The 14,125-nt window shown below is 38.8% G+C and overlaps 1 protein-coding gene across 4 annotated transcripts in view; it reads right to left on the reverse strand.

Annotated features, from left to right (window-relative positions):
- LOC132406684 (anillin-like) overlaps window positions 1-14,125 on the reverse strand; it is a 72,767-nt gene that overhangs the window by 50,638 nt on the left and 8,004 nt on the right. For all 4 annotated transcript variants that reach the window (XM_059992535.1, XM_059992537.1, XM_059992536.1 and 1 more), the window contains exons 4-8: window positions 11,325-11,401; window positions 8,195-8,258; window positions 3,000-3,178; window positions 2,534-2,638; window positions 340-481 (exon numbers count right to left, since the gene is read on the reverse strand). In XM_059992535.1, the coding sequence (XP_059848518.1) occupies window positions 340-481; window positions 2,534-2,638; window positions 3,000-3,178; window positions 8,195-8,258; window positions 11,325-11,401 (567 nt within the window). The remainder of the gene's footprint in view (window positions 1-339; window positions 482-2,533; window positions 2,639-2,999; window positions 3,179-8,194; window positions 8,259-11,324; window positions 11,402-14,125) is intronic.

Here is a 14,125-nt window from a genome sequence, read left to right on the forward strand (position 1 = left end):
AATTTAAAGAGCTCAATGATAACTCAGGGATATAACTGGTGAATTAGTGTGGAGCAGAGCTCAAGAATTGATTTTATTCCCATATTTGATCCAAAATGTGGAAGACAATTTCTGAGTTACATGGAAAGGTGGGTCCTATGGATTTAAATTTTTTCCCTACGCTAATACAACACAAAATTTAAAAAAATGTTTGAAATTAATAGCTCAAGATGACCAGCAGGGAAATGAAAAATCTGTTTTTAGCTTGATTGCAGCAGTACAGGACAGCAAGACAGAGGCTACATGGTGACAAAGTAATCTGCTATCCGCATGCAACAGGTAAGAAAATAAGAGTGTTACCATTGTCTTCAGTAATATGGAGGACCTCCTCAGACTTCGCCATGTTCTCAAACCCCATAGTGGTATCTTTGTCATGAATAGTGTTCACTTGTGATTCTTTGTTTTCCTTCATTTCTTCCTGTTGTTCTGGAATGTTAATATCCTTTTGAGAAAAGAAAAAGTATAGTTTTATGGTAGCACAGTATCACCTAGTACAGCAACATACAATTGGCCCTTCTTATCCGTGGGGGGATTGGTTCCGGGACCCCCTGCGGATACCAAAATTCGTGGATGCTCAAGTCCCTTATTTGACATGTATCAGAGGGGTGGTCCTTAAGACCCAGTTGTACCCCGGACTTTATTTAACGTGTCTCCATGCTCTGGACATTAGGACCTGGCGGCGCAGCTCTGACTCCACAGTGTTTCTGTTCATGAAAATAAAGTGGAAGTAATGATGCGATCAGAAAGAGGTGAGAAGCCATTGGTCATTGGAAAAGCGTTAGGTTACAATCGGTCAACGATCCGAACACTTTTAATGGAGCATATGAAAGGCACTGCCCCGATGAAAGCTATACAATTATTATTAAGCAACGCAGTGGTTAAATTGTTGAAATACGTATGTTTAAGTGTTTTATATGCATAGAAATGTAAAATATGTACTATAAACTAAGAAAAACGTTTGACTAACTTATGCTAAATAATACTGGATATACCTGTTCCGATTTCAAATCCGATTTAAAGACAGACTCAGGAACGGAACTCATTCATAACCCGAGGACTGCCTGTACTTTTAAGTCATTTCTAGGTTATTTATAATACCTAATACAATGCAACTGCTATGCAAGTAGTTGTTATACTGTATTGTTTAGGGGATAATGACAAGAAAAAAAAGTCTGTACATGCTCAAGCAACGAGTGCTGGCGAGAGAACTTCGAGTTTTCCCGATCTGCGGTTGGTTGAATCTGCGCATATGGAACCTGCGGATAAGGAGTGTATTATCTTAATGGTAACATAGGTCTTCACTGACTTGAGCGCAGATGATGGCATTTCACCAAATGTGTCATGGGAAAAGACATGAATGTTCATCAGGCTGTAACCGGTAGGCATGATTGTTACTTATAATTCATTAACCCTGTCTGATCATACTCTGGTTGTGCAGCATCTATTTCTTCCTTAGTTGCTGCAAATGGAACTGACCATTGTGTGAATGCATTCAATATGACAGCTTAGCATAATATCAAAGGCAATAAAGGACTATAATGTTTCAAGCAAATTAATAAATAAAAACCATATAACCATATAACAATCACAGCACAGAAACAGGCCATCTCAGCCCTCCTAGTCCATGCCGAACTCTTAATCTCACCTAGTCCCACCTACCTGCACTCAGCCCATAACCCTCCACTCCTTTCCTGTCCATATACCATGTGGTGATCAACTGGTGTGTTAATAAAAGTAGCGCAAACTTCCTGTTATGTAGAAGATACACTTGTATAATTCTCATAGTTAGGGTGGATGTCAGGAGTTATGGTTGTGCTGGTACATCCTGGTAGTAGCAAAGCTTTGCTGTATCCAATGCAATTATCCATCTCTTGATATCAAGTTGGTTTGCAGATCAAAGACTTCATGGAGATAGAAAAGAATCATCCACCCAAATGCATTCGCAAGCATCATTGATGGTTTAGCTTTGACTAACACCTTTCCCCCACCAGTACATATTGGGTTATACTATTGATGATATATGGGGTGTTGCATTAAATAGTTTGCTGCCACTTACAACTAGATGCAGTATTGCAGGGTATTTGCATGCTAGTTTAATGAACCTGCAATTATTCATCACATGCAATGCCATTGCAGCATCATCAGGTTGGCATTGCATTCAATGAAGCATAAATTCATAGACAGAAACGGACACAAATAGCATGAGCAAGAATAGATTCATGTCAGAATCTCCAGATTCAGCACATACCCAAAAGTGGTAAGGCCCATAAATGGTGGCTGTTCGATGCTAGTACATAAAAGCTTAAAAACTGACCCACTGCAGACAGCGAGTAAAATTGATAAATAACTTATTACTAATCTTGACATTTACCAAGGAAAATAAACTTAAACATTGTGTTGACTGTGATAATAGAAACATTATTGGAAAACCAGTTAGAAAGACTTCACCCACACACACATTACTCCACAGAGAATAGAGTTAATCATTGTTTACCTTAGGAGTTTCCTCTCTTCCCATGCAGGACTTTGACATCTTTTCTACCCATGCATTCTTCCTTTCAGTCTTTCCCCGAAGTATTGCAAGCTCCCGTTCCCGCTCCTAGACAAAAGACAGGACTGAAAATCCACCCACTACACAAAAAGCAAACAGTTATCTTCTACATTACAAGATACTAATTAGCCCCAAGAACCAGTGTTCCACGAAAAGCCTAAACTATTAAGGGAGAAAAATCTAATTCTGAAATACTGTACAAATTTAGAAGACGAACTTGATTAATATAATTGTCTGCTTTTAAAACAAACATGAAATACAGGAACAAGGGTCCCAGTGAGCTTGATGCCAAATAAAAATCAAAACTTTCAAATAGGCATTTATCAGATTAGGAAAGTTTTACTGTACACAATGCCATTCTTGTTTCATTCTCAGAATTAACCAACCTTGTCTATAATGTGTAGTTTACCTTTTTCATCCAAATAACACGAGAGGCACTAGACGTAGACTTCTGAAGCAGCATTGCCTGAATGGCTTTGGTACTTGGAGTTACTGCAGGGATGAGGTGGTTTCCAATTTGTCCCTCATTCTGCTTCTCATTAGTCATCTCTTCAAATTTTTCTTTAACTGTTTGCACAAAAACACTGCCTGCATTTAAATAAAAAGAAAATAATGACTATGCCTCATAGTCTTAATTCATAATTCAGATTTCATAAAAAATTCCACAAATTATAAATAAAATCTAAGAATAAGCCAGAAGACAAAGTCACAGTTTTAATTGAGTCTCCAAGAAATGATATGTTCAATAATGCACTGATTATAATCTTTCCACATTGCCTTTATATAAACTGACTATTGTGCAATATCATGCCCAAATTAAGATCAAATGACAATTCTTTAAAACTGACCAAGGGATAAATTTTGGTCAGGATTTTGATTTCTTTGCATTTTTAAAGATAAAGCAGATGGAGACAAGAATAGATTAACTTTAAACCAGAGACGGCTGCTTCAATGATATTCTGCAATGTATGTTCAAGCTACAACATTGGCCTCAATCCAAACATCATTTACCCAGGAGTCAAGAAAGTTGCCAATCCAAAATTTGTACTTGTTAACTTAGGAAGCTAGGACCTGAAAACTTAACTTTTGATTGTGCATTTACTCATTTTGTTAAGGTGACCTCAACTAGCAGAAATAAAATTAAGCCAATAAGGAAAAACAAAAACACAGGATAGACAATGCACATATCTGTAATACCAAACATACTACGAGAGCTTGATAGATTGTTAAAGATCTGTGGAATTAAAGACGATTACTGTAATGATATGTAAGCCAATCCTAGAAAGTAAGCATATTAAACCACCAGATTCTTCAGTAAAGGAGAACAAATAATTGAAGTGTGATTGTGCAATAAATAGTCAAACTTGTACAAAGATACTTGAGAAAGCGAGGAGTATCAGTCCTTGTTTTAAAAAAAAATCAATAGGAAACAATGCCAGGTGACTGAATCAAGAACTTGTACGGAAATAAAGACAGCCAGCTAACTCCAATAATGAATTTTAGAGGGTCTGGAGATGCCAAGAGCTTGCAGAGTTTGAGACACATTTTGCAGACAGATGTACTGTAGCTCAACAGCATCAATAATGGAGAGTGGATATTCCTAGACAAAATGAATGCAAATCAAACACACTGCTGACGTTGCTGAATTTCATGTTGCTACAGCTGTATAGGAGATGGAGTATTCCCTCAGTTCTGTGTATTGTACATAGCAGAAGAGAAATAAAATAGGAAGAAAGGAGGTAGCTGAGAGGCTCAAAAAAAAGTTGAGGGGTCTCCAAAATAATTTGGACAAATTTCAAATTATACCATCAGCAAAACAGGATTTCCCACAGGATTAAAAACAAAGCACTTAGTTGAATATTACAATTGTCTCAAATCGCTCAGCTCAATAAAATCCAAATTTGTAGAGCAAATGCTCAAAATGCTTCACAACTTTAAAAGTAAGGTAACTAATGGATAGAAGGTATCCCTACAGCATTAACTACTGCTGCAGCATGACTGGAAACTAGTTTTTGTGCAGGGATTTTGACTGCAGTTTCATGCCATATTTAGACATGCCATTTGTCTGCTGTAATTTACCACTTAAGTCAAACAAGAATCAGAATAAAATTGACAGAGCTGTCATAAAAGTTCAAGTGTACAGGAAAACACAATGGTTTCCTCAGGAACCTACACAGTTTTCGGGATATAAACTAAACCTTCATAAAAGTGAATTATTTCCCCTGAACGATTCTGCTTCTATACATGATGACATTCCTTTTAGAGTTACGGACTCATTTAAATATTTAGGTATTATTATCACTAAAAATCATAAAGATCTTTATAAAGCTAATTTGGTTCCTTTAGTGGATTTTATGAAGCAATTATTTTGTAGATGGAATCCACCTACACTTTCATGAGTTGGCCGAATTCATGCAGTTAAAATGATGGTTTTACCAAAATTTTTATATGTACAGGCAGTCCCCAAGTTACGAATGTCCGACTTACGGACAACTCGTACTTATAAACCGAGGAAGGAGAACGCCATCCACCATTTTAAGTCGGATCGCGACGCCATCCGCCATTTTAAGTCATTGCCGTTGACACTGTGTTGAGTGTTTAACTTTGTATTTGGCTTAAATTGTTCTTAGTAAGATTGACCCAAACCCAATTTTTTAATCTTAAAAAATTTAAACTTTTTAGTTCAATTTATCAAAATTATTTATTTAAACCTTCATTAAGTGATCCTACTTTTCTTCTTTGGAGGAATAAAGAGGTTTATTCCTTCATGGATTTGTTTCAAGATGGCCAACTGATGTCTTTTGAGAAATTAGTAACTAAATACTCTCTCATATTCACATTTCCTGCAATATCTTCAGGTCAGACTCTTCTTACAAAAATACTTAAGTAATTTTCCATATATACAAGATTCTGAACTGCTAGATATTATTTTAAAAATGAATCCTTTAGTGAAGGGTTTTATTGGGAAAATTTATAACTTATTGTTACAACAGCTCAATTATCCTTCATTTAAGATTAAGATTGGGAGAGAGCGCTTAACATGACCCTGGTAACAGAAGATTGGTTGCGGATTTTGAATTGGTCAATTCTTCTTCAATTTGTGCCAATCACTCTTTAACTCAATTTAAAATTGTGCATCGTTAGTATCTGACAAAGGAGAGACTGTCTAAAATGTTTCTTAATGTCGATAGTCAGTGTGACAGATGTAAAACTGAGACAGCCACATTGACACACGTTTTGGTCATGTTCTGTATTGAAACATTTTTGGAAGTCTATTTTCTCTACAATTTCTAAAGCTTTAAAAATTAATTTACAACCTAATAAATTGACAGCTTTATTTGGTATAATTCCTCAATATATTCATGGCATTTCTGCATCAGACCAACATGTACAGTAATTGCATTCGTTACATTATTGGCCAGAAGGGCTATTTTGTTGAAATGGAAAGATGCTTTTGCTCCTACTTTGATACAATGGTTTTCTCAGGTGATATTATGTTTTAGTTTGGAGAAACTCAGAAGTCAAACTTTTGATCCTCTATTCAATTTTGAGAAAAGGTGGGGTTCATTCGCCCGCTACTATCATCTGATTTGATTTAATTAATATGGTTTCCTTCCAATTTTTCTTTAAGTGGTTTTGAGTTGGCAGATTGATGTTTTTTGGAAGCTTGTATGATGTATAGCTCTGGGGTTGTGCACCCAATGGGTTTCTTTTTTTGTTTTTGTTTTTTTTCCCCCAGTTAGTAGGGTTTTCTTTAAGTTAGTAGGGTTTTTTTCCTTTTTCTTTCAAAAAAATACGCTTAACACTATTTTTTTCTTATTATTATTGAAATATTGCTTAGCTTTGTTAATCAATTTGCTAATTTAATTCTTTATTGTATGTAATGACATATTGACTTAATGTTTTTTGTTAATCTTCAATATTAATAAAAGATTTAAAAATGAGAAATAAAGAGTTATTTCTAAAACTACATTTGTTGTCCTTATGTTTTAAGAGGAAGATATTATAATTTTTTTGAGATGCCAAGTTGCAGTGCTTGACATTTCTTTGCCAATATAGTCCCCAGGTTACAAACGTCCGACTTACGAACAACCTGTACTTATGAACGGAGGGAGAAGAACGCCATCCACCATTTTAAGTCGGATCACGATGCCGTCTGCCATGTTAAGTCTGTTAACACTGTTGAGTGTGTAACTTTGTACTTGGCTTAAATATTTCTTAGCAAGATTCACCCTGACCCCACCCCCACCTTTTTCAGTCAGCACCTGTCCCACTTGTCCCATTTAACCTGTCTCAGTGCGGGTGGACTTTAGGACCCTGGGCAGCAGAGGGCCTGCAGCTGCAGCTGAATCTGCCATTTTCTGTTCCATTGACGGAAAACGATCATGATTGAAAATAAAAAAACGATTGGAAAGAGGTGAAACACCAGTCATTGGAAAAGACTTAAGGCCAATTTATACTCATGCGTCAAATGTATGCCGTAGGTACGGCGTAGCTGCGTACCCTATGCTGTATTCTACACCAGACATTATGCCATAGCCTAACGCGCAGGTCTCCCAAAATGTAATTTCGCTTCGTGAAAACACAGACCGAACACTGATTGATCCGCTTAGTAGCATCACATTTCCTCCCACGCTGCAATAGCTTCCCATTGGGTGACTGAAGGGCAGGGAAGGAACTCTGGCTGCAATGCTTTCCATAAAGCTTTACAGACCTCCGAAATTATGGAGGACCTTGTGCTTGATGCCAGTTTGTTGCTAGCTGCTTTAGCCTGTTGACTTCCACCTGAAGCTAAAACTCGAATGGTGATTGCCAGTCTCTGAATATACTGTGGGTACACTGATGCGAAATAAATGGTTGGAGATGATGAACCAAATTGTCAAATCTACTTGCCGACATTCAAAAATATTTGAAATGCATTTCCTCGTCCATGTCTCTCAGTGGCCAGACAAGCACAGAAAATTCACCCTCCTTCAGTTTCAGTTGCCGTTATTTGAAGTTTGAGTTTCTTAGTGTTGAGTTTCAACACAAAGAAACTCAGTGGCATAAAAACCCCACCGCCAACTAGCGTTTTGGTGGTGAATTGTAGAGAGATGCAGACACACCAACACACAACGGCATAAGCTAGTTCACACAAGAATAAATCAGCCTTTAGGCTAGTCGGTCAACAATTGGAACAATTTTAAAGAATACAGTTAAAGGATAAAGTGAGAATAATGGAACATGTCAAAGACCCTGCCCCGATGAAAGCTACAATCATTACTAAGCAACACAGTGGCTTAATTATTGAAATCCATACGTTTCTTGTGTTTCATATGCATAGAAAGGTAAAATATTGACTGACACTAAATAATACCGGATGTACCTGTTCCAACTTATGTACAAATCCAACTTAAAGACAGACTCAGGAAGAGGACTTGGTCATAACCCAGGGACTGCTTGTTAAACCCAGGGTAAGGGTAGAAATTGTTGAAGTTTTTGTGTTAAAGATCCCTGCTGATACTTATTTGAAGCTCACTTCTAACACCTGTAACACCAAGTCACTTGTGACAGTGGTACAAAATATCACCAGGCATGATAGAAAGGCAAAAGCACAACACTTACTTGAGATTAATGATTGTTTCACCTCTGTACAAAGAATGCTGCCATCTTCATTATCCTTTCTGCACTACATAAAAAACAGGTTTAAAATATGGTTATTTAATATGGCTCATTTGGCAATTTGTAACCAACAGATGCTAAAGCATCACAAAGCAATCCCCCCAAATGTATGAATTCAGAGGATTTACTACCTATCCCAGTAAAAAGACAAGGCCTCAAGGTTTATACATCAGGAATTTGCTTGTTTTGTTGCTAATATACACAACTGCAGATAGCATTAATATTTTAGTGCCTCTATTGTAGCTTTTCACTCCCATAGTGGAGATTAATCTGACCCCTACACAAAGCTTTAAGGCTATTTAATCAGAGGTAGGGATATTAGGCGATTTTAAAAAAGAAAGGCTGTTACAGTGCATTAGAGTAGAAGAAAATCTAGGAGCAAAATTCAGCATTAGCTGAAGGCAGTTCCTAATGGTGGATTGGAGTTAAAATAAACCAAGGGACAGTCAACCTGTCAAAACTGGAAGAGGAGTGTCAATAAGGTCTATAGTTCAGAGTTTAGAGGTAGAGAGGAATTTGAAAATACATGAAGATTTTGAATACTAGACTAGACAAGATGCTCCGAGATGAAGAAGTGCCAGAATAAAAGTATAACTTAATTTAGCAAATAATAGCCTTGATGGTGTAGCCAGGGCAAGTGACATGAATAGCTTATGTACTAATGAGGAGAATTGACTGATACAAATATATAGTTACAGTATAAAGACATTGGCCCATTGAGTCACTGCCAGCTCCTAACCACTCCCTTTCATATAATTATCTAGCTTTCTTTGGAAAGAAATTGAACTTGCCTACATTACAAATCCTTGTAGTGAATTTCACATCCTAATCATGGTCATATTAGACATCATTATCCATTACTCATCTGATCTCTTTGACACCTTACACACTTGACCAGATGAGAATAATTTTTGCATTGATGATTTGTAGTTCTACCAAATCAGAGACAGATTGGGTGGTTAAGTGGTGTCACAACAATAACCTTGCACACAACAGGTGTAAGACCAAGGAACTGATTGTAGACTTCCGGATAGGGAAGTCAATAGAACACAATAGTCCTTATTGAGGGGTCAACAGTGGCAAGGGTGAGTAGTTTCAAGTTCCTAAATGTCAATATAGGTAACTTATTGATCTCAAAGGAAACTACAGTGTACAGAGATATAAATATTAAAAGTAGAAAGAATACAAAATGTCACCACAAACAGTATAACATCACTTCCCCAGCTATAGATTGATTCATTATAGAGCCTAATGGCCGAGGGCAAAAATGACCTCATACAGCACTCTTTGGAGCAGTGCAGCTGTCTTAATCTATTAAGTGCTCGCCAAAATGACATGCAGAGGGTGAGAAACATTGTCCAGAATTGTCAGGATTTTCTAGGGTTCCAGTGCGTCCAGTTTGACTCCTATAACAGAGCCAGCCTTTCTAATCAGTTCTTCTTTTGAGCCTGTTAGCATCACCCATGTTGATGCCATTGCCCCAGCACACCACCACATAGAAGATTGTACTGGTGACAACAGATTGGTAAAATATATGAAGGAGAGGCATGCATACTCCAAAGGACCAATCTGTGAAGATCTATCCTGAGCTAAACATATTGATGTAGTTACAAAGAAGGCACACCAATGAGTGACTATTCTTCATTAGGAGTTTGACAGATTTGGTATATCAAAGGCTCTCACAAATTTCTATAGATGTACCACGAAGAGTATTCTAATTGGGCGCATCACTTCTTTGCATGGAGGCACCAATGCACAGGTCCGAAAAAAAAAGATATTTGTAAACTCAGCCAGCACTAGCCTCCCTATCAAGGACATACTCAACAGGTGATGCCTCAAGAAGGCAACATCCGTCGAGGATCCTCAACTTCCAGAACATGCTTTCTTTTCATTATTAGGGAGGCCTGAAGACACTCATTTTAGGAACAGTTTCTTCTCCTCCACCATCAGAATTCTGAACAGACCATGAATACTACGTCACTTTCTGCACTATCTTTTTATACTGATTGTAAAACAGAGTTGAGGAAGAGCTTCTTCTCCCAGAGAGTTGTGGAGGTGTGGAATGCACTGCCTCGGAAGACGGTGGAGGCCAATTCTCTGGATGCTTTCAAGAAGGAGCTGGATAGATATCTGATGGATAGGGGAATCAAGGGATATGGGGACAAGGCAGGGACTGGGTATTGATAGTGAATGATCAGCCATGATCTCAGAATGGCGGTGCAGACTCGAGGGGCCGAATGGTCTACTTCTGCACCTATTGTCTATTGTCTATTGTAACTTTAAATTATCACACTGTACTGCTACCACAAAATAATTCATGACATCAGTGATCTGATAATAAATCAGATCCTGACCTTACAGCCTCATACTTCAAGAACCACTCCAGTTTCTACAATTCACCTCCATAACAATGGGCCTATGGGATGCCAGGCTTCATTAAAGGGGAATTGAGTTCAAGAGTAGAGAGGTCATTTTGCAACTCTACAAACCTCTGGTGAGACCGCACTTAGAGTATTGTGTTCAATTCTGGTCACCTCATTACAGGAAGAACGTGGATGCTATGGAGAGGGTGCAGAGGATATTTACGAGGATGTTGCCTGGTTTGGAGAACAAGTTATATGAAGCAAGGTTAGCAGAGCTGGGTCTTTTCTCTTTGGAGAGTAGAAGCATGAGAGAGGATTTGATAGAGGTCTACAAGATTATGAGAGGCATAGGGTGGATAGTCAGCACCTGTTTCCCAGAGCACCAATAGCAAACACCAGAGGGCATATGTACAAAATTAAGGGAGGGAAGTTTAGGGGAGACATCAGGGGTAAGTTTTTTTTTAAAAACACAGAGGGTTGTGAGTGCCTGGAATGACTTGCCAGGGATGGTGGTGGAGGCTAAAACATTATGGGTATTTAAGAGCCTCTTGGACAGGTACATGGATAGAAAAATGGAGGATTATGGGTAGTGTGGGTTTAATCCCTTTTAAAAAAAAAGTACTATATGGGTCAGTACAACATGGAGGGCTGAAGGGTCTGTCCTGTGCTGTAGTGTTCTATGGTTCTAACTCATAGTTAAATTGACTTACCTTCTTAATAGGTGGCCTGGCAAGTTCATTATTCCAGGAGCTGGTCGCTTCTAGAGAAACCAATCCATTTTTTGTGTCTGAAGATAACAGTGCGTTAGAGAGGTGTAAAGAAATGGTGAATGTTACTGCAATCATCCAATATCAGCTTCCCCTCCTTAGCTCCAGCAAACAACCATTAGAATAACATGATAATTTAAGTGACTAAAGTTTAAGTCACCAGCTTGCAGATTATGTACTGCTTATTTTGGACTTGGTAATGTGTAATGAACAGGAATTGATAAGTGATCTTGAAGTAAAGGAGCCATTAGGAAGTAGTGAACATAACATGATAAGTTTTTATCTACAATTTGAGAGGGATAAGGGCAGATCAGAGGTGTCAGTGTTGCAATTAAATAAAGGAGACTACGGAGCCATGAGGAAAGAGCTGGCCAAAGTTAAATGGGCGGATGCCCTGGCAGGAAAGACAGTGGATCAGCAGTGGCAGATATTCTTGGGGATAATACAAAAGATGCAAAAGCAGTTCATTCCAATGAGAAGGAAGGATTCAAAGAGGGGGAAGGGGCCACAGTGGTTGACAAAGGAAGTCAGAGATTGTATAGCATTAAAGAAAAAGAAGTATGACAGGGCTAAGATGAGTGGGAATACAGATGATTGGGAAAGTTTTAAGGAACAGCAGATCTTAACTAAAAAAGCAATACGGAGAGAAAAAAATCAGGTATGAGCTCAGTCTAGCCAGGAATATAAAAGGGGATAGCAAAAGCTTTTTTAGCTATGTGAAGAGAAAGAAGATAGTTAAGAACAATGTTGGCCCCTTGAAGAATGAATTGGGAGAAATTGTTATGGGAAACAGGGAAATGGCAACAAAATTTAATGCATACTTTAGATCTGTCTTCACCAGGGAGGACACAAGCAATCTCCCAGATGTATGGATGGGCCAGGGTAATAAGATATCAGAGGAATTGAAACAGATTGACATTAGGAAAGAAACTGTGATGAGTAGACTGATAGACTGAAGGCTAATAAATCCCCGGGTCCGAATGGTCTGCATCCGAGGGTTCGAAAAGAGGTGGCTCAGGAAATTGCGGATGCATTGGTAATCATTTTCCAATGTTCCTTAGATTCAGGATCAGTTCCTGAAGATTGGAGAGTGGCTAATGTTATCCCACTTTTCAAGAAGTGAGGGAAGGAGAAAACGGAGAACTATCGCCCTGTTAGCCTAACGTCAGTCGTGGGGAAGATGCTCGAGTCCATTATTAAGGACGAAATAGTGACATATCTCGATGGCAGTAATAGGATTAGGCTGAGCCAGCATGGATTTACCAAGAGCAAATCATGCTTGACTAATCTGTTGGGAGTTTTTTGAGGGTGTAACAAGGATGTTAGACGAGGGTAAGCCAGTGGATGTAGTGTACCTAGATTTTCAGAAGGCATTCGATAAGGTGCCACATAGGAGATTGGTGAGTAAAATCAGAGCTCATGGCATTGGGGGCAGGGTTTCAACATGGATAGAAAACTGGTTGGCAGATAGAAAGCAAAGGGTAGCAGTGAATGGCTGGAGGTGACTAGTGGGGTACCACAGGGCTCTGTATTGGGACCACAGCTCTTTATGATTTATGTCAACGATTTAGATGAGGGCATTGAAAACTATACCAGCAAGTTTGCTGACGATACTAAACTGGGTGGCAGTGTGACATGCGAAGAGGACATTAGGAGAATACAGGGGGACTTGGATAGGGCAGATACTTGGCAGATGTCATTCAATGTGAATAAATGTGTAGTTATCCACTTTGGAATCAGGAACAAGAGGGCAGAGTATTGTCTGAACGGTGTAGAGTTAGGTAAGGGAGAAATGCAAAGAGACCTAGGAGTCCTAGTTCATCAGTCAATGAAGGTGAATGAGCAAGTGCAACAGGCAGTGAAGAGGGCAAATGGAATGTTGGCCTTTATTGCAAGGGGAATTGAGTACAAGAGCAAGGATGTCCTTTTGCATTTGTACAGGGCCCTGGTGAGACCACACCTGGAATATTGTGTACAGTTTTGGTCTCCAGGTTTAAGGAAGGACATTCTGGCAATTGAGGAAGTGCAGCATAGATTCACTAGGTTGATTCCTGGGATGGTAGGGCTGTCTTACGCAGAGAGATTGGAGAGATTGGGCTTGTACACACTGGAATTGAGGAGATTGAGAGGGGATCTGATTGAAACGTTTAAGATAATTAAAGGATTTGATAGGATTGAGGCAGGAAATATGTTCCAGATGTTGGGAGAGTCCAGTACCAGAGGGCATGGATTGAGAATAAGAGGTCAGTTATTTAAAACAGAGTTGAGGAAGAGCTTCTTCTCCCAGAGAGTTGTGGAGGTGTGGAATGCACTGCCTCGGAAGACGGTGGAGGCCAATTCTCTGGATGCTTTCAAGAAGGAGCTAGATAGATATCTGATGGATAGGGGAATCAAGGGATATGGGGACAAGGCAGGGACTGGGTATTGATAGTGAATGATCAACCATGATCTCAGAATGGCGGTGCAGACTCGAGGGGCCGAATGGTCTACTTCTGCACCTATTGTCTAATGCAACAAATCAAATAAAATAATGAATACAAGGCTGAGCTGGAAATATGATGTGGTTCTACAAAATAGAACTGAAGAATAGACAATCCCTACATTTAACCCAAAATGAGCAAGCACACATAACAAAACCCAAACAAGCAAGGTGGTTGATTCCACTTGATAGCATCATGTTCTGAGAGAAGCATAAAATAAATCCATTGCTCACATGGAAATCAGTCTACTGGCCTTGGCCTTTG

Source organism: Hypanus sabinus, chromosome 17 (assembly GCF_030144855.1).
Source record: "Hypanus sabinus isolate sHypSab1 chromosome 17, sHypSab1.hap1, whole genome shotgun sequence".
Taxonomy (NCBI): Eukaryota; Metazoa; Chordata; class Chondrichthyes; order Myliobatiformes; family Dasyatidae; genus Hypanus; species Hypanus sabinus.